Source organism: Apiospora phragmitis (genome assembly GCF_038363925.1).
Source record: "Apiospora phragmitis strain CBS 135458 chromosome Unknown utg000007l:2111988.0-4706623.0:1.0-2598199.0, whole genome shotgun sequence".
In the NCBI taxonomy this organism is placed as follows: domain Eukaryota; kingdom Fungi; phylum Ascomycota; class Sordariomycetes; order Amphisphaeriales; family Apiosporaceae; genus Apiospora; species Apiospora phragmitis.
In genome coordinates this window covers 2,349,069-2,370,374 of record NW_027117406.1, presented here as the reverse complement: position 1 = coordinate 2,370,374, position 21,306 = coordinate 2,349,069, and the positions used below count along the sequence as shown (strand labels likewise).

Here is a 21,306-nt window from a genome sequence, read left to right as displayed (position 1 = left end):
CGTGTGGGAATATCAACGCCAAATCCCACTTAATCCCACCGTCACCCACAAGAAGTACGACCGACGGACATTGCACGACCTGAGGGTTCGAGCGTGGCTCCAGTGTCAGACCGACATGGGGGTTTCCAAACGGTAGATACTGGCGGGCTGTCCGCGCACCTCTACCCTCTCAATGCATGCCCGAGGCAGAAAAACGCTCTTGCTTCTGTCTGGCACAGCTGCCGGCCAATCGCACAATCAAGGTGATACGTGACAGCTCGCACAGCAGGCTGGCTGTAAAATGGCTTATGCAGGCTGCGGTGACGAGTATGCACGGCAGCGACAAGCAGCGTTGGAGCCCATGTTGATGCTAATAAATTCTCGATGACCGGGCGGGGTTTGAAACATGAGAGGCTTCCGACCAATGGACATGTATGTATATCGTCAATAAAAATGAACCTCCGAGAGACCTATGATGACAGGGATTCTTTTTACTGGGGATCGAATGGACATTGAAGGGGGGGTTGCTTGCAGCGACCAATCTTAGCCACGGATATTCCGATTTGGTGCAGGTCCTCTTGACAAACCTGGGGCGTCCTGATAGTGTCTTATTGGCCAGTCAGAAAGCAGTTGCTAGTGATATGCGCCATGTGCTGTCGGCCTTACGTTGCCGCAGCAGGTATGTAGAGTTGTCGCGTGCAAAGGAGGCTTGCGAAGCATCGCACTTTCTTTCTGCAATGGCCAGGCTGGAACTGACTGACTCATGAATCCTTGGCCTTATGAAAGCGCCGACTCGACAGTGGGTAGGTATGGATCGTGCCAAGGGGACCGCAAACGGTATCTGGCTGTCAAACCGTCGCCATGATACCATTTAGCCGGGGTTATATTGGAGACGAGCGGAGCGGTACATATATGCCCTCTGCGGACTTGTCGGTGCTGTGCCGCAATGCGCACTTGTCGATGGCCTCATGGCAGTCCGATCCCCCCTTCGCATAGAGGCAATCCAGCTACGACTACTGGGGATATAACAACCACAGAAGTCCATTAGTGGCCATGAAAGGGATTGGCTTGCATCCCCTGTTATATCGGCCGGGTTCCTACCTATGGAGGGACTTGTTGCTGCCCCTGCGTAAGTGATGATATGCCATGCTGGTGATAGCAAGGTGTCGCGGTGTAAGTGGCCAATCGAGGCCTTAGCTCCACCTAAAGAAACCCCAGTGTCGACGGCGTACGTACCAGAGTACGCAGCTGGGTGACAAATGTGTACTGCATATGGGCCTGGGGTTCTTAGTAAGTATGTAGATATTGGTTATGATGGGCTTTGTAATACATAAATTGTACGTCCGTGTAAGTAGGCAAACATGATGTTGTAAATGAGAGGGAGTGAGTAATGCTGTACTTTGCCTCGCAGGATTGGGCTGGCAGGTTGGCGGGGTGAGCGCCCTAGTTGAGCGGGCGGGGTTTTACCAGGTAGGTACTTGACGGGCTACCGAAGCCACAGGCTTGGAATTAAACCAGGGCAGATGCTGGTGGTGCCTGCCCCCGCGGGATTTGAAGCTGTCCAGGCCGTGCAGCCGCATTCTCAACGCCTGTCCAAGGCATGTCGAAGTAATCAGTAGGTTACTGTTGTTACTAATGCGGAGATTGAAGTTACCTATACACTTGAGCATAATGCCATTGATATGAAGGGACTTGTATAAAGCCATTGCCCAGAATGCTCACTCACCTTCTGCTATATCGGGATCTGGGTCGGGGGGCGGACATTCGACATATCTAGACGGAACTTACGACAGTCGTTCGTCGGAGCTGCCCAGGCCCAGCAGTTTCCTTGGGTCCAGCGGAACACAGGGTCGATGTTAGCCTGTTAGCTACGCTGTTGTCTGTCCACCCGCCACGTGAGATAGAGCCGGTGCCCGTTGCTGAGGGTCCTATATCTCTTGGCGTCAGCGCACGCGTCCAGCAATCTACATGGGAAGTGTCTCGGAAGGCCGAGCCAGACTGCCGTTTGCCAGAGAGAATCCATCCATGAATAATCCAACCCAGACTAAAGCACGGGTTTCGTTTGGTAGCGATCGGATTGGGGCTTCACTAGCTGCTAGTCCGGCTCGCTAGGTCTTACTTGTTGGTGACCCAGACGTGGACGGGTGCCACTTAAATCCGACAACGTCATGATCCGTCATGAACGACGGGATCCCTCCATAGCCAGAGATTGGAGAGTGCTGTTGTTGTGTATACGTGGTAATCCTCTAGTCCTGTCCAGCCCAACCTTGGTAATCAATCGGCGGTCTGGTAGATCCCAGACGAGACGAAGAAGGAGCTTCGGAGCATGCCCCGGAGCCCTGGGGCATGGTATGCTATTTGGGTAACCCAAGATATGGCGAAGATAGGTAGAAGGATTTAAACCCCGTCGCTCAAGATCATGTCGAACTCGGTTGCGATTGCGTCGGGGTAAAAGCGCTCATGTTCCCAGTTCCAAAGCTGCGCTTGTGGTTTGGTTTGCGGCATTCCCGTGTCGCAAAGCGGCATGCGAAGTTGGGTCGCCGTCTGCTGCAGGCGGTGCGGGTTGCCGACGCCTGTACGACTGGTCAAAAACCGTGGTTACTCGAATTTCAGTGATTGATGTTTGCACCGGGTGGGCCTGTGCTACGGGCTTATGTTCGTATGGCGTCCTTCCGGGCGCAAGTGCTTTCGGGAATGATATTAGTCAAATCAATTGATGGCCATGTACGTTTACCTGTCTGTTTCAGGGAATTGCCTTCAACCACTTCAATATTCAACCAGATCAAATCAAATGTACATGCATGTATCGTGCTGTAGTATTTGAAGTACCGCGCGTAAACCCCCGAGGACCAGTCCCCTCGTCTGCCTCTAGCAGTCGACACTACTGTCTCCCCCATGAAACCCGGCTGGGTATTAGCCCAAGTCTGTGCATTTGTCTTCCCGCAACTTTGTTTTCTTTTTAGAGTTGCTTTTTCGCTTCATGTTGGGATTTACCGCACTGACTTCCCTGTCGATCACAACCAGCCCATCGGGCCAGCAAGAAATCGCATTCCTCGGATGGGTTTTTGAAGATATCGAACCTTTCCTTCAAGTAGGTGTATAGGCGTATGTATGAATTCGCAAGGAACAACGGTAGGTCAGCAATGGTCAAGGTGAGCGAAAGCGATCCTCGGTATAAACTGACGCTGGCAAGTACATACCCTAACCCAGCACTGCATGTGTCGTCTGCGGTCAGCATCAGCGCACAAGGGTATTGCGCCAGGGTAATGCTCAAGTGGATCGAGGTCAATGGTTGTATGTACAGTATGTATGTGTCTGTATCTCTCTGCCTGGTGGCATGGGTGTGCCAAATGTCGAGTTCCACAAGGCCAGGGGTGGAAAAGAGGGCAGTTGATGATAGTACCAGACCAGGCCAGACCGGACCAGAGTAACTGGGCGGCCGCCCCCAAGCCGCATGCTACCCTGATGCTCTGCTGCCCCTCGTCTCACGACAACAACGCCTGAATCTCACGAGCTTTGCTGGGCCGTCACCGGCTTCGTCTTGTGTAACCATGTCGTCCTTCAAGCCCGTTTCAAACCAGCGCCCCCCCCCCCCCCATGCGTACCTCCCAGCCGCTCATGACGATGACTAGCGATGACTTTCCTAACAATGAAGATCTGCAGAAGACCCCTCCTTCCTTCATGAGCCGCCCGTGTGTGTGTGTGTGTGTGTGTGTGTGTGTGTGTGTGTGTGTGTGTGTAATAATACCCGTCTACGTGGGTTGTGTTCGCGATATACCGATATACATATTTATTCTGCTGTACTGTATCGTATGCGGGTTACATGTACCTACTTAACCTACTTCATGTTATCTTGACTACGCCCAACACCCCAGCACGTTTGCCAAGCGAAGTGTCGTGTACATATGCTTTGACAGAAGAACAGGTGTCTTTCCGCTCGGCTGGGGAAGTCGAAGACGTCTAGTCTGAAGGATTGGTTTCTACCTTGCTAGAGGCCTAACTAGTATCACCGATCAGTGAATTACCCTGCGATCGCTTCCCGCCATCCCATCTTTTATTCCGGGCCTGCCCACTATCATACTTACTGAGGGTCTCCCGTCAGCAAAGCGCCTACGCACGACACAGCATGTGCGGCGATATGGCAGTTGCTGAGCGGCTCCTCGCCGACACTAAGTACGAGTAGATTGAATCCGGTCCTATATTGCCAGTCAATTGTAGTCCGTTTCTACTTTCCAAGAGGGACTGATGGAAAATGAACGACCTTTTTTTGCCGTTCTTGTCAATTGGTGACATTGTACGACAGATGAGGCACAGCAGGGCGGGGGTTTGACTTTAGCGTTGCGCTATTGAAGGTGCAGGGCAGGCAGGTGTAGAGTTAGTGTTGCAGTTCGTGAAGTTGACCCCGTCGTCGCTCGTACTGAGCCAGGACTAGACAATCGGTCGACCACAACCAACTAAACCACAAATTGATTAATCAGTCGCCAGGATGATAATCCCGATACTATTCGGCAAGTAGTAGTATATATGGACGTAATGCATGCTATAGTAGCATAACGCCAGCGAGACTGTCTTACTGGATGGCGAAAAGAAACCTGCTTGTGCTCGGAGGTAGGAGGTCAAGCTGCATTACATGCTACAGTACATGGCAAGCATGGCCAGTCTGTGGATTTGCCGATGCTGGAGACGCTCCGGCTCTCATATCAATCCTAACCTAGGTTACATACAGTACTGCAGAGTACATGCGTTTTTGGCCGCGTCCAGGTTTTAACCCAATTGATCAATATCTCTTGTATTTTTATAGATGCCGGGATCTCTGTGGGCTCTCTCCAGTCCAGTCCCTCAGTCCCTGCTCCAGTGCCTGGTCCCAAAAGGCTCCCGTCCTGCCCGTCCTGCCCGTCTTTTTCCATGCACCCAACCTTGTCCATGCAATTACCACTGGCTACCACCGTAATTGCTGCAGCTGCACATCTGCACTCGCCGCTCCTGTCTCGTCGCTCGCTACTTGTACAGTAAGAGGTGAATAATATTATGGTCGAGAGGCGAACGAACAGCTACTAGTGTGTCGTTTTATTCTTCAAATCATCTGTCTTTTATTGTACGGGCACCCCCAGCCTGCTCGACCCCGATCCTCGTCTTACAAAGTTTCGACTCTTTCGCCTTTCTAGAAAACCCCCTTGCTGCCCTCGATATCCCGTCTCTCCCTCGTCCAGCCATCCATCGCCGACACCTGGCCCTGTCCGGGCTGCTCCTGTCCTGTCTATTGTTGACTATTTCCCTGGTGGTTTGATTGCCGTCCGCAGGAAACTCGAAACTATCAGATCATCAAATACACACCTTAGCTTGCTCGAGTCGGGTGGCCCCATGCCCACGACTGACTAGCTCCTTCAGCGGCTGCACCCCCCGACTTGAATCGTTTTTTGGAGCCAAGGTTAGGTCCGACACATCGAGAAGTGGCATTGGCAGAGAGCCGTTCTGGTTGAATCCCATTCCCGCATACCCAACCTAATCGAACCGATCCTACGACGAACCTTAAGGGCCACAGTTAATTACATGACCACGATATCCCGCCACGGGATTCCCACCTGCTCCCTCCTCTAGGCCCAGGCATGTTCCAGCCCATGCTTACGCCGTATGCTGCTCCGTACTCGTCGTTCGGAGCCTACGTGCATGTGGCCAACGCGCATATTCCCGAGTACTCGTTTGCACCCACCCACTGGGCCAGTCGTTCGAGGGCAGCAGCAGCAGCAGCAGCACGCTTAGCAGGTGCGGCAGCAATGGGAACCTGATCCAAAACCACCACCATCCCACTGACGGCGGTAGTGGCGGAGCTGCTCCCAACGCCAATGTGCATGCTAACCACCACCTAAACCACCCGGGCCTTTGTAGTCCAAGTGCCGCCGACTCCGTCACCTCGCCATTATTCCATGATCTACCTCCACTCCCACTCCGACAACACCACGACCAGCACCACCACCACCGCCTCAGCCCCAGCAGCAACAAACCTGCGCCCTCTGCCGCGGCGGCTGCGGCACATCACCATCGCATTCAAAACCCCCGTTCCCGACGCCAAATCGCTCGACCAAGCAAAAACCACCGCCATCATTTGCGCTATAACCACCACATCAAGATGGAACAGCAAAGCGACGTCGCCGATCAGGAACTGGCTGCCAGTAAATACCAGCCCAACCTGGAGGTGAGCAACGACACGACGCGCACACCACCTTTTTTAAACCCTTCCCATTCTGTGCAACCAACCTATCTCGCACTCAACTGCCGTGTCGGAGGCTGAATTGTTTCCCCCTACACCCTGATTCATTTTGACACTTTGTTTGCATTCGTTTGGTAATTTGTTTCTAACGACACGATCAGGGACCTTTCGTCGGCGAGAAAACCCCCAGTCAAGCGATAACAGAAGAATATGCTAAAGCAGATCCCACATTTGTCGCCAAAACGTTGGTAAGTTGTGTGTTTGTGTTTGTGTGTGTGCAGGTGCCAGTGACGACGATGGTGGCCATGCTACTTTCTGCTCCTATCCTCTTCCGCGCCGGAAAAATACCACAAACAACTCCATTCCTCGACATGCAAGCTCTATTTCCTACAAGGCAGCTTTTATTAACCAAATGCACAGGCATTACCCCAGACTTACTCCCACTACCGCCCGATCCAAGGCGACGGTAATTGTGGCTGGCGAGGTGAGTTTGCAACTTTACGCTTCTTGGATTCTGCTGCATATCCCACCCTGTACCCCGCAATTCGCAGGCCAACCCAAACGTCGGGGGTCCTCATGTCATGATCTTGTCTTCTTCTTATTTTTCTATCTTTCATTCTCCAGTCCAGGATATACGTACGTACACAATTGCTGGTAACACTGATACTGATGTATTTACGGACAAACAGCCATCGGCTTCGGCTATCTCGAGTCACTGATAAGATGTGGGGGCGTCAACCAGCTCCAGGCCGAGCTCGCCCGGTTGCGGGCCTTGAACGACTACTTGGAGACGGCAGGAGGTTATGCCCCGTTGGTCACGGAAGACTTTACCGATGTCACCTTCGACCTCATGTCGGACCTCATCCAGGTCATGACCAGTGGCGCAGACCCGATGGCAGTGCTCATGGAAAAGTTCAATGAGGAGATGACTTCGGCCGCCATCATCTACCACCTCCGACTTCTTGCCGCTTCATGGTTGAAGGGCAACTTTGCCGAATACGAAGCCTTCATTCCAGGGATGTTAACAGCTATTGCGAAGAATGGATATTGCCCGTGAATCGCGAGATTGATCATCTGGGCATGGTACTGTTGTTCAAGGTTCTCCTAAAACCCGCCAACATGGTACTCGAGATTGCCTATCTGGATCGCAGCGAAGGGGACCAAGTCAACGTCCACAGGATGCCAGATGAGGCCAATGGCAAAGATGCGGCCTCTGTCGAGCCGATGATTCAGCTACTCTACCGACCGGGACATTACGACATCCTGTACCGCAATGGTGGTGCGGCCATCCAAATACCGCCCATTCCCTCAGGGCCTACGTCAATACAGGTCAACCGCGTGACTTCACTCTCACACCAGCACGACATTCACCAGAGCAGTGTCTCTTCGCTGCAGGACTATGCGACACTTGACATGACGGCGCTTGCGATGATTCCGGCCATGGGCCCACCCAGCATCTCGTCGCTCGGTTCACCACCCTCCGACTGTTCACCGATTGCGGATGCATACACCCCTCCCCCCTATGTCACCTTGGATCGCCTCGCCTTACTCAGATGGACTTCCTCCGGCGCAGCTGGTTTCCCCCCAGCAGTCATCTCCCCCACGCCAGCAGGAAGTCACGCCGCTTATATCGCCGCTCAACTCGTTGCGGTTCAGCAAGTACAATTACCCGCTCCCGGGATGGGCGAATCGCCCAGTAGCGGCTCTCCCACGACGGCGGTCGAGCCCACCTTCACGACGAGCATGTTTAAGAACAGTCACTTCAACACGGCTCACTATAATAACCCCCACTTTCAGCCCGAGGAGTACAAGCCCGAGAACGACGAGGATCTTCAGCCTACGAGCAGTAACAGCAGCCGCCACGGCGGCGGCCGCAAACGGAGTCACTAAATTCTCGCGATGATTCAAGAAGAAAAGGGATTGCCAAGAAAGGGAAATGGTGTTGGCGGCGAGCTTTGATGATTTCTTTTCCAGCCTTTTCTTTTGTTCTCGCTTCATCTACATTCATGGCATGGTGTCAAAAGGCGGAGGCAATAATTCAATTTGATAACCCCACAGGCGTTTTTTTTTTTGCTTCTTACGAATCTCATGTCATCATCACGTCCTTTTTCCGGGGAGTTCTGATACACGGAGACTAATCAGGCGCTGCGTCGTCTTGGTTGGCCCCCTTTATTTTGGGAGTCTGGGATCCTAATAGACCCAGTTCGACCGCTTGGGTGTCCGCAAGATGGGTGCTTTCTCTTCTTTTTCATGCCAGGTGCTTCTGGGTGCATTCGGGATTTCCTACTTCGGTACTTGCCCCTCGTCTCGATTTGTACTGTACGAGTGAGCCGCGCGAGAGGGTGAGCGAAATTGGAAAGCAACATCACCACGTCAACGAAGTGTGGTCAGAAAGAGCAGAGATGGAGACGAGACAGGAGATGTATGTGGTGGAGAATCCCGGCGAGTCAGATTTTAATATCTCACTTCCTCATCTTGTCTCGGCCCCGAAACGGGGAAAAGGAATAGGGTCGTGGGGAGGGAGCACATTGGTATAAGCACCTATCATATAATCTAAGAATGGAAAACAAATCAATCCCGAGTACCTCAATTAGGGCCGTTGAGATGGCCAATGGCCTGCTTCGAAACGCCGATGGAAGGCGAATGGAAGGCAAATAACAGGACGGCCCGAAAATCTCACTTGCATTTTACTTTCCTCAACGGTGATGACACTACAGCAAAGGCGGTGATACACGACGAGATCATGTGGTTTTCGTATTCTCGGCCATCTACAGGTACACATACGTATGTCTCAGTAGCACATATCAAAGGCAAATGCCGAGGTTGCTTTGCCTTTCGTGTCTTGGCCACAGGGAAGTATTACCGAAATTAAAAAATACCTCGTTGAGCATCTCACTTCATCATCCTTTCTCCCCCACTGCCCCCTTCTTCTTCTTCTTCTTCTACAACTCTTCCAGAGAGAGGAAAAACCGGCCGATATGCATGGAGAAGGGAAGAAAAAAAAAAAGCGTAAGAAAGGCGTGGGTCGGGTCAGCAACAATATGTATATGCCCACGAGTTGATCAGCCGGCGGCTGCTGCATGGGCTACATGCAGATCCTGCACTCCAGGGTCGATCCATGCGAAAGTGGTGGTGTGAAGATAAATGTGTGTGCGTGTGTGAGGCTATGACGGAGACACGTCAATCAGTCAATCAATCAATATGCCCCCTTGGGGGCCAGGCATGGAAATGATATGTTCGTTACACCACAGACGGGAATACAACTCTGGGTAAAAATCGGGAGCTTTGTTGGTCTACCAAAGAGTCGCATCTAGTAGCCTTTCTCGATGATCACGATGAATAGCTTATCTAGGGTCGCATTATCACCAGTCTGCTTTCTTCGTAAAGGGGAAAAAGGACCATCTCTCCCGGTCTCTATCTCTCTATCTATACAGCCGGAGGAAAACCTGTTCTGTCCCTAGCAGTGCTAGCTGCAGCTTGAGAAAATGATACAGGTCATATTATGCGACCGCTTGTTGGTCGCAACATTCTGCAGCACCAAAACAGCCACGGCGTCGACTGACCAGCTGCGACCCGCATATGTCGCTTCCTTGCTGGCTTCGCTGGCAACAAGGCGTGGCTTGGGATAGAACAACTAACTAACCTAATGCAATGTCCGGGCCAGGGGTGCGTCGGTCGCCCGCCCCGCCATTCCCCGTCGTCGAAAGAAAGAAGGGACCTCACTCCGATGACCGGCGGGTCCTGCAGCTGCAGGCCAGCCCGGGCATCAACAAAAGTGCGTGGCCCAAATATCCCCCTACCTGCATACCCCTGCGCTGCTCCTCCTATATGCGCATACATATGCCGGGGCAATGATTAATTACTGTGTAGATCCATCTGCGCATAATGGGAAACGGGAAATAACTTGCGGCGGTATGTGTAAGTGCGATGCGCGACCACGCGTACACTTCGCACGTACCTTGGCATCAGCAAGCAGCGCACCTGGAGAGGGAATAGAGCCTGAAAGCTAACCTTTTGTGGGGAGATGGCCTTGCGTATATGCGGTCGTGTAATGCGATGCGACGCTGCGGCTGCCGTCGGGCACATGTGCATTTTCGTATGTGTGTGTATGTATGTATGCCAGAGCACCAGTAGACGGAAGCTACAGCAGCAGGGCAGCGGTAGCAGCAAACAGCGGCCGGCAGCGAAGTCTGGCCGTGAGAGGCGATCGACAGCAGCAGCAACATGGAGAGGATGCCTTCTTCACCTCCCCTTCTTGGTCTCGAGTCGCGCCCCCGGATGTACACACAGAAGAACGAGCGCTGCTCTTTTCTTCTCTCTACCTAAGGTATACTCGAGCGATACGGTATGTATGGGACGCTTCCTCGAGACATTGGTCTACTGCTCCTCTTCAGGAAGGCCGTTGGTGCTCTTCCAGCCCTTGGCAAGGACCCTCTGTTTCGTGGTCCCTGGTGTACTGCTCCTCTTGAGGAAGGCCGATGGTGCTCTTCCAGCCCTGCCAAAGACCATTTCTAGCGTGACGTTCTTCACGAGGCCTGCTTTCTTCAACTGCTTCTCGGTGACGGTAGTGCCCGCATCGCCGTCGTGGTCAGCCGCCGCCGCTTCCGCGGGCGCCAGCAGCCCCAGAGACCGCGCAAAGAGCGCCGGCCAGACCCGGAGCATCTCCGCCTCGAGCAGGGGTGCCTTGGCCCAGGACGGCGTCTTGTGCGTCCTGGACTGGTGATACCCACTCGGCCTCAAGTATGGCAGCAGCAGCCGTGGCCGCGTCGCCCAGGCCCACTGCGCGGGCGCGCCGAAGTCCAGCATCTCGCACGCCAGGCTCGTCACGCGCTTGCCCTCGAGGCCGCACGCGACGATGCGGCGCCAGGGCTCGACCGCCTCGGGGCCCCGGCAGGGCATGCTGCAGTTGACGGCGACGCCGAGCCCCGTGACGTGGCGGCGCAGGTGCACGCCCAGCGCCGCGATCTTGCGCTCCTCCTCGCCCTCCCCCTCGTGGTCGTCGACGTCGACACCGTCGACCCGGTGGCGCCGCACCCAGACCCCCGGATTCTCCGTCGTGAAGCCTTGCACGTCCCTCTGGCGCACCGCCGTGGGATTGAGAGATGGCAGGGACGCGGCGACGGTCGCGGCGATCGAGGCGATGGTCGTCTTCTCGAGCAGGCAGGCGTAGTCGCGCACGCTGAAGTGGCGGTGCAGCGGCGACTTCAGATCGATCACGGGCCAGAAGACGACTTGGCCGGGGCCGTGGTAGGTGGTCAAGCCACCGCGCGGGGTGGTGTGGATGGCAGGGTAGTAGCCGGAGTAGTGGTGCTCACCGTTTTCAACCAACTGTCCATCGACGATTCGAGGTTTGGCGTCTTCTTTCGGGGGTTTCCCCTGCCCTTTCCTGTTCTGCTTATACCAGTGGATGTTCAGCCTTGCCCGGAGGCGCTCTTCCTCGGCCGGGCTGAGGGGTTCGGTCTGGCGGCGGCCGAGGGTATAGGTCGGGGCGGGGGTGAAGGAGATGATGGTAGGAGGCGGTGGCGGCGGTAGAGGTTGGGAAGAGTCGTTGGAGGAGGAGGCGGCGGCGGCGACGGCGGCCTTGTAGTCGAGCAGGCGTTGTTGTAATTTGGACTGGACGGCGACGGCGAGGGCGTAGCTCGGGAGCAAATCCATTTTACCGGGGATGTGGAGGTGCTGGAGGCGCTGAGGAGCCCTGGCGACTCGATGAACCCCCATGATGGAAGTGAAGGCTGGAAGAGTTGAGTTCCGTGTCCCGAACGGCTGCTTTGGGAAGTGCCTACTTGCGATATTTGGGGTGGGCAATATAAGAGAAGTGGTAGAAGTCTAAGTATATTATGGCGAACAACAGCTTCAGTTGGTGTTAACGAGGGCAGGAGAAAAAGGACGAGGCGCTAAGCAGCTACGCGACTAGCCCTGCAAGCCCTGTAATAGCCGCCAAGACTTGAGCTTGGGAAAGCTTGAGCTTGGGTCATAGCTTGTCTAACAGTTGGTGGGGTCAACACCTTCAGGCGGGGTAATTCTTGACCCGACTTTGCAGCTGGTCCCGACTCCCAAATGCCTGATGAACACTACCTCAGCCCTATGGTGTCATGTAATTTAGGTAAATTCTGCGAGAGTTTTCGGCTGGTTTCATCGTGCAGCCAGAGTACAGCTGAGGAGTGGATCATTAGCAACGTACTTCTTACTGAGAAGCAGGTGCGCCCAACTGCAGGGACTCCATCTACCGAATAGCCTGGCTGGTATTATAATAGCTGGATCACAGACTTTACCGGCGATGTTTTAATAGTCGCCTCCTAACGGGTAAAAGTGGGATTGGACAAGTTTGACTTCTCGAGCGTTGTTCCTACTTTCTTATTTACAGCACCTTGATGGCCAGCAGCCACCTAGTATAAAACACATCCTTTATTCAAACCACGATAGCTGCTCCATGCATATACTACTGTCTATTAGTTGTGTGCCCACCTTACTCATGGGCAGGACAGAACCCTCGGTGGGCCAGCCGCCAGCCGCTTTCCGCAAGGATGTTCGCGCAAAGAAGGCCAAGGCTACCTTAAACAAGACCATTCCCGCTCTATTGTCGGCTCATCCGCGCTCGCGGCGTGGGAATGAGGCAGCCGAGTTGATCGCCAACCCAACAGCACTGAAGGCCCAGCATGGGGACTCCAAAACGGTATCGCACAAGGGCACCACTGACGCAACTCATCAGAGTGTTGCGCCGAGGCTCATCTTACAAGCGGCCGATACCCTCACCGTTGCCCGCCGATTGCTTGAGGATCCTCATACAGGAAGACCAGATCTGGGAAACAAGGTGGCGCGGGTAGGTATCCTGAACATGGCATCTCCCTTGTCGCCGGGAGGTGGCTTTCTGAACGGGGCGGGGAGCCAAGAGGAATACCTCTGTATGCGCACAACATTATTACCCTCCTTAAAGGACGAGTTCTACCGATTGCCGGAGCTCGGAGGAGTATATACGCCTGACGTCTTGGTCTTCCGGGACAATGCCGGAGATGACCTGGAGAAGAAGGACAGGTGGTTCGTCGATTGCGTCTCAGCTGGTATGCTCCGGTTTCCCGACATCTCCGTCGACGAAGAGACCGGCCGCGGTTCTTACGTCTTGGGAAAAGACAAGGAGCTCGTGTTGGAAAAGATGCGGTCTGTCATGAGAATCTTCCAGGCCAAGAACGTCAAGAAAGCCGTACTAGGTGCTTGGGGATGTGGCGCCTACGGAAACCCAGTCGGCGAGATTGCCGCGGCGTGGAAGAGGGTGCTACTGGGTAACCCTAGCAACAAGCAGGCGCGGGGGAAGAACAAGCCCAAGGGAGAGGCGTGGCACGGCATCGAGACGGTTATGTTCGCCATCAAGGACCCGGGTATGGCCGAAGCATTCGAAGAGGCCTTTGGGGAAGGGCTTACGAGAGAAGAGCCAGCGCAGGAGTCTGAAGATGCGGTAGACGACGATCCGGACACTGCTAGAGTGCGCGAGATCGAGGAGAAGATCGAGCAACTGGAACTCCAAGTCCAGCAAGCCAAGACCACCCAGCTTCAGGATGGGCTGCGCTCTATCCTGATCAATCTTCAGACCCAACTTGCCAAGGAACCCCAACGACCTAATCGCGACTCTCAAGCTGGTCCCTTAGAGTGTGCCGGTGATCAAGGGGGCTCCGAATCGAATACCGACGGCTCCGAGGACATGGGCTTTAATACTAGCTCGAAGGATGCCTAAAAACGGGACAGTCAGTAGCGTGGTAGCCTCCTGCAGCTCATTCGCTTCTCGCATCTGCCCCCTACGAGATGTCATAGCGTTTGCTTCTATGCATGTCAATACATCATCAATTCCTCCCCGTCCCCCTTTTTCATCCCTTAGCCGAAATGATACCTGTCTCATACCTTCCCCATCAAAGCTAGGGTATTAGTTCAGCCGCATGGATGACTCACACTTCGCAAGCCTTTGCGCTGAGTGGTCGTAGTTAATTCGATATCCCCACTAATCAGATCATCTGATAACTTCTCTTGGCAATAATCCTTCGTGGATCAGATAATTTGTCTTGGCACCGACTCGAAAAGCGAGGCCGGAGCTTGTTCCTAAGTAAAGCGCCCCTATCTATATCCTTATAAAACCACGTTTGCTTCCCTTCAAGTGAGAGCTAAAGTGTTTCCAGCACACCCTACTTCATTACAGCTTGGCCTATCTCAAGATGAAGTCGGACAACGCAACCAGCATGAATCCCAAGCCAATTACAGCTGTAGGTGCTGCCGACCTGGAGATGGCCGTTATTGGACCCCCCCCCCCAGAACAACAGTGATCCGATCGCCGCCTCGACCAAAGATATAACCGACCCGTTCCTCGTGACCTTCGATGGCCCTCTCGGCCCCGAGGACCCCAAGAACTGGCCCAAGGGCAAGAAATGGGCCGTGACTGACGTCCTCTCCGCCACGGGCTTCAACCGCATCCTGATCTCCACCATCATGGCCCCCGCCCTCGGCTACATTGCGGCCGAGCTCCGCATGAGCAGCGCGGCGGGTCGCTCGCCGTGTTACCTGCTCATCCCCATCCTCGGGTCCGCCGTCGGTCCCATCGTCGGCGGCTTCATGGTTGGCCGCACCACCTGGTAGGGTTTATTCCTTCCTGTTCCAGTCTTTATTCCTTCTTTACCCCAGTGCCTCAGCAAGACTGAACGCACGGATTGCTCTAGAGTTTCGTGTGTTCCCTCCTGAGACATACAAGTTATTTCCCAAGAAGAGCAATACTTACGCCGAAAGTCGATAGGCGCTGAATGTTCTGATCCACCTCCATTTTCCAGGCCGTCATGGTCGCCGTCTCCTTCCTCTCCTTCTGGGAGACCTACCGGCCCCACTATCCTCGAGCGCCGCGCCGCGCGGCTCCGGCGCCAGACGGGTGACGACCGCTACTACACCGTCCTCGGCTGCCGCGACGCCCAGAAGCACGTGGGCCGCGTCTTGACCCGCGCCGTGTCGCGGCCTCTGCGCCTGCTGCTTTTCCACCCCATCATCTAGCTGCTGGGTGCTATCTCGGCCTTCCAGTACGGCCTGCTCTACATTGTGCTGTCGACCTTCTCGGAGCTCTGGACGAAGCAGTACGGCCAGTCGGTCAAGCTCAGCGGGCTGCACTACCTCGCTTGCGCGCTCGGCGAGATAGCCGCCTCATGGACTACATGTACCACTACATGCAGCAACGCCTCGGCCGCGCCGAGCACAGCTCCGAGCTGCGCGTGCCCCTGAGCTACCCGGGCACGGTCCTGGGCCCCTTGGCGCTCTTTCTCTGCGGCTGGGCCGCACAGCATCGCCTGTACTGGGCCGTCGTGGACGCGGGCGTGTTCTTCGCCCTGTTCGGCACCCAGCTCCAGGGCCTGCCGCTGCAGGCCTACCTCATGGACGCGTACCCGGAGCACACGACGAGCGCACTCGCGGCGACGCAGTTCCTTCGCAGCTTGACGGCGTTCCTGTTCCCGCTGTTTGCGCTTGCCATGTATGGCGCGCTCGGCTATGCGTGGGGTAATAGCTTGTTGGCTTTCGTGGCCCTGGGTTTCGGGGTCCCGGCTCCGTTGTTGCTGTGGCATTATGGGAAGAGGCTTCGGGAGAAGGCTTCTTCTAGCTATTAGAGGAGGGCAGCTCGTTCGACTCAATGGTGCGAGCTACACGAATCACGTTTTGGCTAAGAATGGCAACTTACTGTAACCTTGAAAAGTTCGATGAATTGTTAGCGTAACGTACCCCACAAGCGAGCTACGCACATAAGCGAGCTACGCATTTTTAATTAACTTTTCTCCTTTAATAAGTATAGAATTAAGATATAAAGAAAAAAGGTTTAATTTAATGCTTTAAGCGCTTTAAAATAACTCGAAATTAAGTATACGAAAAGTTATAGCGATATATTATATCTTAAAGTCGACGTTACGTAGCTAACGACGCGGAATTCGATTACGATCTAAAATTTCTATAAATTTTCGAAAGCTTTTTAATTTTAAAAAAGAATTAATTATTCGATATATTATTAATTTAAATACGCGATCGTTTTTTCCCCGGTTAAGTAATATAAAAGATATAACGAATCGATTATTTAATTTACGCGACGCGAGACGCGTCGACATTAATTAAGCCTTTAATTTTATACGATAATAACTAGACCTCTGAACGCGTTTTAACCGAAGAATCGATTATTAAAAAGTTTTTTATAAAAATTTTAACGCGTATTACGCGTAGTTTACTTTCGTACGAAATATAATTAATAAGTATAAAATATAAAAAGAGGATATATATAACTTTAACGAGACCGGGTTTTTTATAAATTAAATCTCGTTTAAAATAATCGTAACTACTTTTAATTAACGCGGAAGGCTTAAGGTAATATAATAAAAGAACCGAGAATAAGTTATAATTATCTAAGGCGTTAAATTAAACGATTACGCCATCCCTCTATACATTATCTTTACCGGGAAAATACACCTCTCTTTTTAATATAAAAACAGCTTATTATTAAAGGACTAGGTAATCGCAGTTATTAAAAATAACTAAACCACGAATAAAAGAGGCGAGGACTAGATTCGATACTTTAATTAATATACTAGGTCTCGTATAAAAAGTCGTTATCGCCTCTTAATCCTAGACGGCTATGAAAGCCACCACTCGATAGCTTTCGAGCTCTATTACGAAAAGAACTCGATTATTATACTCTGTATACCTTTTTATTTATTATACAAGTTCTAGCCTTTTAATATCGACTGTTTTTATATATTAAAAAAGGCGTATAAGAAAGAAATTAAAGGTTTTATATAGGCGTATATTACTTATACTTCTAAGGAGGACTTCTTACTAACCTTTTTAAAAGCGTTCCAGGCGATTTTTACCGTTTCGAATATATAAAAAAGCCTCCGAAAAATAAGACTTGTTCCGTATAATCCGGAATATATTATTTTATAATTAGATATAAAGCTACGCACTTTAATACCTCTAGGGACGTTTTTTAGCCTACTTATCCCTTAAGAATTAAAAACTTTAAATAACTCGATTAAAACCTAGTCTTAAACCGAATACGTTCGAAACCGTATTATATAATATTAAAATAACTCTCTAATATTTATTTTAACTAGCTTTAATTAAATCGCAAAAGCTATAATATAAATTATATACCGAGTTACTCTTTTAAAAAGTAAGAACGCGACACTTCGAAAAGTAATAAAATATTTAACCGGCGCCGCCGTACGAAAAGAAACGGCTATAAAATAAAGGATCACTTCGTATATAAACTAAAAAAAACCTATAGTTTTAAAAGGACATTAATAAATAGTTATAAAATAAATCGCGTCGGAAGAATAGTTATATAAAAACGTTTAAAACACGCTTATAACGCTATAAAATCTATAAAAAAACCCGGGCATAATACGCGTACTTATTAAAATAATATAAAAACCTCTAAAAATAATAATTATTAATATATTTAATTAGTTTTAAACGTTATAATCGAATTAATTTATAACTTATAAAGCTTAATAATAAAAAGTGCGCAGCTTACTTATATACGCAGCTCGCTTATAAGGTACGTTAGATATTTAATAACTTCTATATCTAGCACAGCTTGACCTTTACAGCAAAACTTTGAATAGATGCAAGATATTTACAAGATAGTTTATTTGGGTGAATAGTTATCAATCAGACGCTCCAAACGTATATCATAATAGCATCGCAGTACCCCTGTCTAACGCCTCACTCTCTTCTTACTCCTGACTGCTCCTCTTGCGCAATCCTTCCTGAGATTCCTCCTGCTGCGAACTACTCTCGGGCAAGCTACTGCTACTCGACGACGAGCTTCTCCCCTTCATGCCGGGAGGCCAATGCACAGCCTTCTTGATCTTGGTCACCAGCTCGTGGCCTTCTAGCACGCGCGGGCTATGCGAAGACGAAGAGGAGGACCTCTGCTCCTCCTCCTCCGCCTCTGGTCTTGGCGAAGGCACCAGGCGGCCCGTCGAGCTGCTATTCGCTGCGGGTGCGTCTGCTGCTGCGACTGCCGCCATCGCCGCCGACACCTCGCCGCTGCCGTTGGTGTCGATATGTTCCAGGTGCTCCCAAGCGAGCTCGTGGTCCGAGAGCTCGACTAAGGTATCGGCTACGCTCGGGTACGGGTACGCTGGTGGTGTCCCGGGAGAATACGGCGGCGACGGGCTGTCCCCGCGCCGTCGACGACGCGGTGGTCGGGGTCGGGTACATGGTTGCCGTAGATCTGTGGCGGGTTAAAGGGCGGATGCGAGTCCGTGGACCCGTACCCGCCGCTGTGTAGGATGACGGTGTGCTCTTCTTCGGTTGTGTCTGTATCTTCATCGTCACCCTCATCCCCGGAGCGTGTGAGGGGGCTCCGCTCTATATCCCGCTCCTGCTCCTCGGGCGGCGGTTGGGATGGCGACTGGATACAAGCGACCCGCCACGCTTCGATGAGCTGTTCCTGGCGGCGTCCATAATCCCTCTCTTCGAGAACCATGAAGAGCGTGAGGGCGATGTACGCGAGCAGGATAACGAGCATGAGGACGCCCCATACGAAGAGCATGTACCGCCCTGGGTGCTCTGGGCCGCTGCTGTAGTAGGCAGAGGGCGGGTTGTTGTTGCAGGTTGGGGATGCTGCGATCGGTTCCATTATGCGGGTTTCGTCGAGGATGACGATGGCTATCGAGGTTTGGTAATGTTCTTTGGCAGGAATTTGTGATGGGCTGCAGAAGTCTTGGTGTTTCTTACTATCTTGTGAGGTCTTGTAATAGAGGACGTAAACTTCGTTCAGTGGAAAAAACATCTATTATACACAACATTTTGGAACTCGAGGCACAGTTATGAATACAAGCAGACGCATAGAAACTGGTCCAAGGCGCGCCATCTTGATACATTGTGAGTTAAAGTATAACATTCCTGTATTTTAGTATGGCTCTCTTCCTTCCTCTCTAGACGATCGACGACGGTAATTACATCTCCCTATATCACTAGGGCTCCCTACTAATCTAAGTACTAGGAATTATTCACGGGTCTAAATGTAGTTGGCATTTGGTTCTACGCCGAATTATTCAGTAAGCTTAGCATATGCCATAAAAGGTGCTCATGGCACTGTGTATAGCAAGTTTATTGCATCCTCCTCGACCGTACTTTGTTTGAAACCTGAATACACAAGGTGTTGGAAACATGACACACAACCTTAAAGCATACCGTGATTTTGCCCCAGCAAGATATCCTATTCCCCCTTTTGCAAGAGATTGCGGCAAATCGCAAATGGGCGCACCTCCTCGAATAAAGCCCGAACGGGTTAAACATCAAGAAGATCAGATATATATAAATCTTTTTCCCCCCTTTTCTTCTAAAAAGCAAGCTGGTCACACAGCAAAAATGGAATGGTTCATTTTAAAGACTAGTCTAATACCACTATTCACTATGTCGAAACGAAACGCTCAACGTAAGAAAGAAAGCAAGTCGTGAAGCCTAAGTGTGCAGCAATAACAGAGTCGATATATCAACTAGGCATAGCGGACGAGTCATGAAAGTAAACCGTTCATAACATCTCTCCCTCCGGGAATCATACAAGAAGTCTTTTGTTGAGCCAATTACCACTAACAGTCTGGCCTAGTTGCTTGACCAAGTCAGTGTCCACAGACTTGAGTAACCTCGTGGCAATCAGCCCGGTATTGTATATTCAATCTACCACTCATCCAGCAGGTAACCCATGTATCGAACCGAAGTGAGAGGAAGCAAAGAAAGCGGTTTCCATCAGTCAATGTCGCTTAGGCTTCGTTCATTAGCAGCTGAGAGCAGATGTGATGATTCCGTCGCGCCAGAATAGTACCAGTCTCCGTATCCTGGTCCATTTCCACCAACGAAACTACGCTCTAGATCTTGCTCCCTTTGCTGCTGATGCTGCTCTTGCCCTGAATGTCGTGCCCGCCTTTCGTCTCGGCGCCGTCTGCGCTCCCAAGCTTGGAAGTAATATTCATCTGCGCAGAGCGCAATGTGGAGCAGCACGAAGCCGATCGGGATCATCATCACCAGCAGGGTCCCGGCCAGGGCAATGTACTGGATCACGGTTTTCCGGGGTTGTGGGTTGTTGTCGGGCGGGCCATGCCAGTTCGAGAAGGTTGTCTCCATGTTGAATGCTTTACTATTTTGTCGAAGCACTGTTGCCGCTACTGTCAATATCTCGACCGACGCAGAGCGGGGGGTTGCGTCTCTGCGGAATGTTTTGAATTCTCTCAGGTGATCGCTCAATGGTGTTCGTTCGTTCTGGTAGTTTGAGTGATTTTGGAATCACCCAAATTTGCATATAGCGAAGTATTAGATCGTTATGATTGTATACTGTGCGAGGGGAATTGCAATTTAGAAACCACGTTGGAAATGGAAATATTTTCAATTAAATAAGAAGTTATTAGCACATCCCCTAACTATGAGTTGTGTGGTACATATGGAGGTCATATTCAAATCAACCCGAACTGTATATTCATCACGTAGGAAATTATCGCCTATTGGCAAGCGACTTATGCCTCTAATCAGATGCTGTGCCATGTCTCACTCTGTTATGTAGTCCAGTCAGGCAAGAGGTGGCAGCGTCCAGCTAACTTAGACAATGTCTTGCCTTGCAAACTCAAACCAATTGACAGTTTCTGAACAGGTGGCTGTTAGAAAGTTGACTACGCACAACATGGAAGACCCTTTGACTCAGCTGTGGTGGTGTAACCCGATGCTGACTATTATTGACATGCACTAAGCGATCACGCGCCACATGCGCTTCAACTCTTCTAGCACGCCTGACTGGCAGGTTGTAAGCATGCTCGGCAAGCAACACCTTGAGACGCAGGGCCATATAAGGCTGACCTTGGACGGCCGTTGAGAGAATATGTGTCTAGCTTAGGCAGTGCAATACAGTCTGACAGACGCCAATTAGCTAGTAATTTGCATGCCAATATCGTAATCCGCAACTTGCATACCAGATAGGAAATCAGCAAGCCCGGACAAAAGACAGCGGTCTAGAAGATAATGAGCATCCCCTTTTCCTTAGTCGTCCAAGGTTTTTTTCTTTTCTAAATTATTAACATCGCGTTTCTTTAGTAGACAAGAGGTGTTAGCGCAATTGGGCC

General features: G+C 51.4%; 9 protein-coding genes across 9 annotated transcripts; 4 read left to right on the top strand and 5 right to left on the bottom strand.

Moving 5' to 3' along the window:
• Positions 1 to 5,314: 5,314 nt before the first annotated feature.
• PG994_008339 (uncharacterized protein) lies at positions 5,315 to 5,830 on the bottom strand (the record flags this gene model as incomplete). Its single annotated transcript, XM_066859748.1, has 3 exons — positions 5,315 to 5,507; positions 5,562 to 5,638; positions 5,690 to 5,830. The coding sequence occupies 3 exons, from the start codon at positions 5,828 to 5,830 to the stop codon at positions 5,315 to 5,317; spliced, it is 411 nt and encodes a 136-aa protein (XP_066715235.1).
• Positions 5,831 to 6,106: 276 nt separating this feature from the next.
• On the top strand, positions 6,107 to 7,244 carry PG994_008338 (ubiquitin-activating enzyme E1 1; the record flags this gene model as incomplete). Its single annotated transcript, XM_066859747.1, has 5 exons — positions 6,107 to 6,172; positions 6,349 to 6,435; positions 6,608 to 6,671; positions 6,812 to 6,823; positions 6,877 to 7,244. The coding sequence occupies 5 exons, from the start codon at positions 6,107 to 6,109 to the stop codon at positions 7,242 to 7,244; spliced, it is 597 nt and encodes a 198-aa protein (XP_066715234.1).
• A 23-nt stretch (positions 7,245 to 7,267) lies between these two features.
• Positions 7,268 to 8,077, top strand: PG994_008337 (Ubiquitin thioesterase OTUB1; the record flags this gene model as incomplete). The annotated part of the gene is made up of 1 exon (XM_066859746.1): positions 7,268 to 8,077. One exon carries the CDS (start codon positions 7,268 to 7,270, stop codon positions 8,075 to 8,077), a length of 810 nt encoding a protein of 269 aa, XP_066715233.1.
• Positions 8,078 to 10,564: 2,487 nt separating this feature from the next.
• PG994_008336 (uncharacterized protein) lies at positions 10,565 to 11,905 on the bottom strand (the record flags this gene model as incomplete). The annotated part of the gene is made up of 1 exon (XM_066859745.1): positions 10,565 to 11,905. One exon carries the CDS (start codon positions 11,903 to 11,905, stop codon positions 10,565 to 10,567), a length of 1,341 nt encoding a protein of 446 aa, XP_066715232.1.
• A 754-nt stretch (positions 11,906 to 12,659) lies between these two features.
• PG994_008335 (uncharacterized protein) lies at positions 12,660 to 13,913 on the top strand (the record flags this gene model as incomplete). The annotated part of the gene is made up of 1 exon (XM_066859744.1): positions 12,660 to 13,913. One exon carries the CDS (start codon positions 12,660 to 12,662, stop codon positions 13,911 to 13,913), a length of 1,254 nt encoding a protein of 417 aa, XP_066715231.1.
• Positions 13,914 to 14,385: 472 nt separating this feature from the next.
• PG994_008334 (efflux pump) lies at positions 14,386 to 15,810 on the top strand (the record flags this gene model as incomplete). Its single annotated transcript, XM_066859743.1, has 5 exons — positions 14,386 to 14,433; positions 14,483 to 14,799; positions 14,992 to 15,160; positions 15,206 to 15,294; positions 15,348 to 15,810. 5 exons carry the CDS (start codon positions 14,386 to 14,388, stop codon positions 15,808 to 15,810), a joined length of 1,086 nt encoding a protein of 361 aa, XP_066715230.1.
• A 2,112-nt stretch (positions 15,811 to 17,922) lies between these two features.
• Positions 17,923 to 18,219, bottom strand: PG994_008333 (uncharacterized protein; the record flags this gene model as incomplete). Its single annotated transcript, XM_066859742.1, has 1 exon — positions 17,923 to 18,219. One exon carries the CDS (start codon positions 18,217 to 18,219, stop codon positions 17,923 to 17,925), a length of 297 nt encoding a protein of 98 aa, XP_066715229.1.
• A 92-nt stretch (positions 18,220 to 18,311) lies between these two features.
• On the bottom strand, positions 18,312 to 18,833 carry PG994_008332 (uncharacterized protein; the record flags this gene model as incomplete). Its single annotated transcript, XM_066859741.1, has 1 exon — positions 18,312 to 18,833. The coding sequence occupies one exon, from the start codon at positions 18,831 to 18,833 to the stop codon at positions 18,312 to 18,314; it is 522 nt and encodes a 173-aa protein (XP_066715228.1).
• Positions 18,834 to 19,945: 1,112 nt separating this feature from the next.
• PG994_008331 (uncharacterized protein) lies at positions 19,946 to 20,320 on the bottom strand (the record flags this gene model as incomplete). The annotated part of the gene is made up of 1 exon (XM_066859740.1): positions 19,946 to 20,320. One exon carries the CDS (start codon positions 20,318 to 20,320, stop codon positions 19,946 to 19,948), a length of 375 nt encoding a protein of 124 aa, XP_066715227.1.
• Between the last annotated feature and the right edge of the window lie 986 nt (positions 20,321 to 21,306).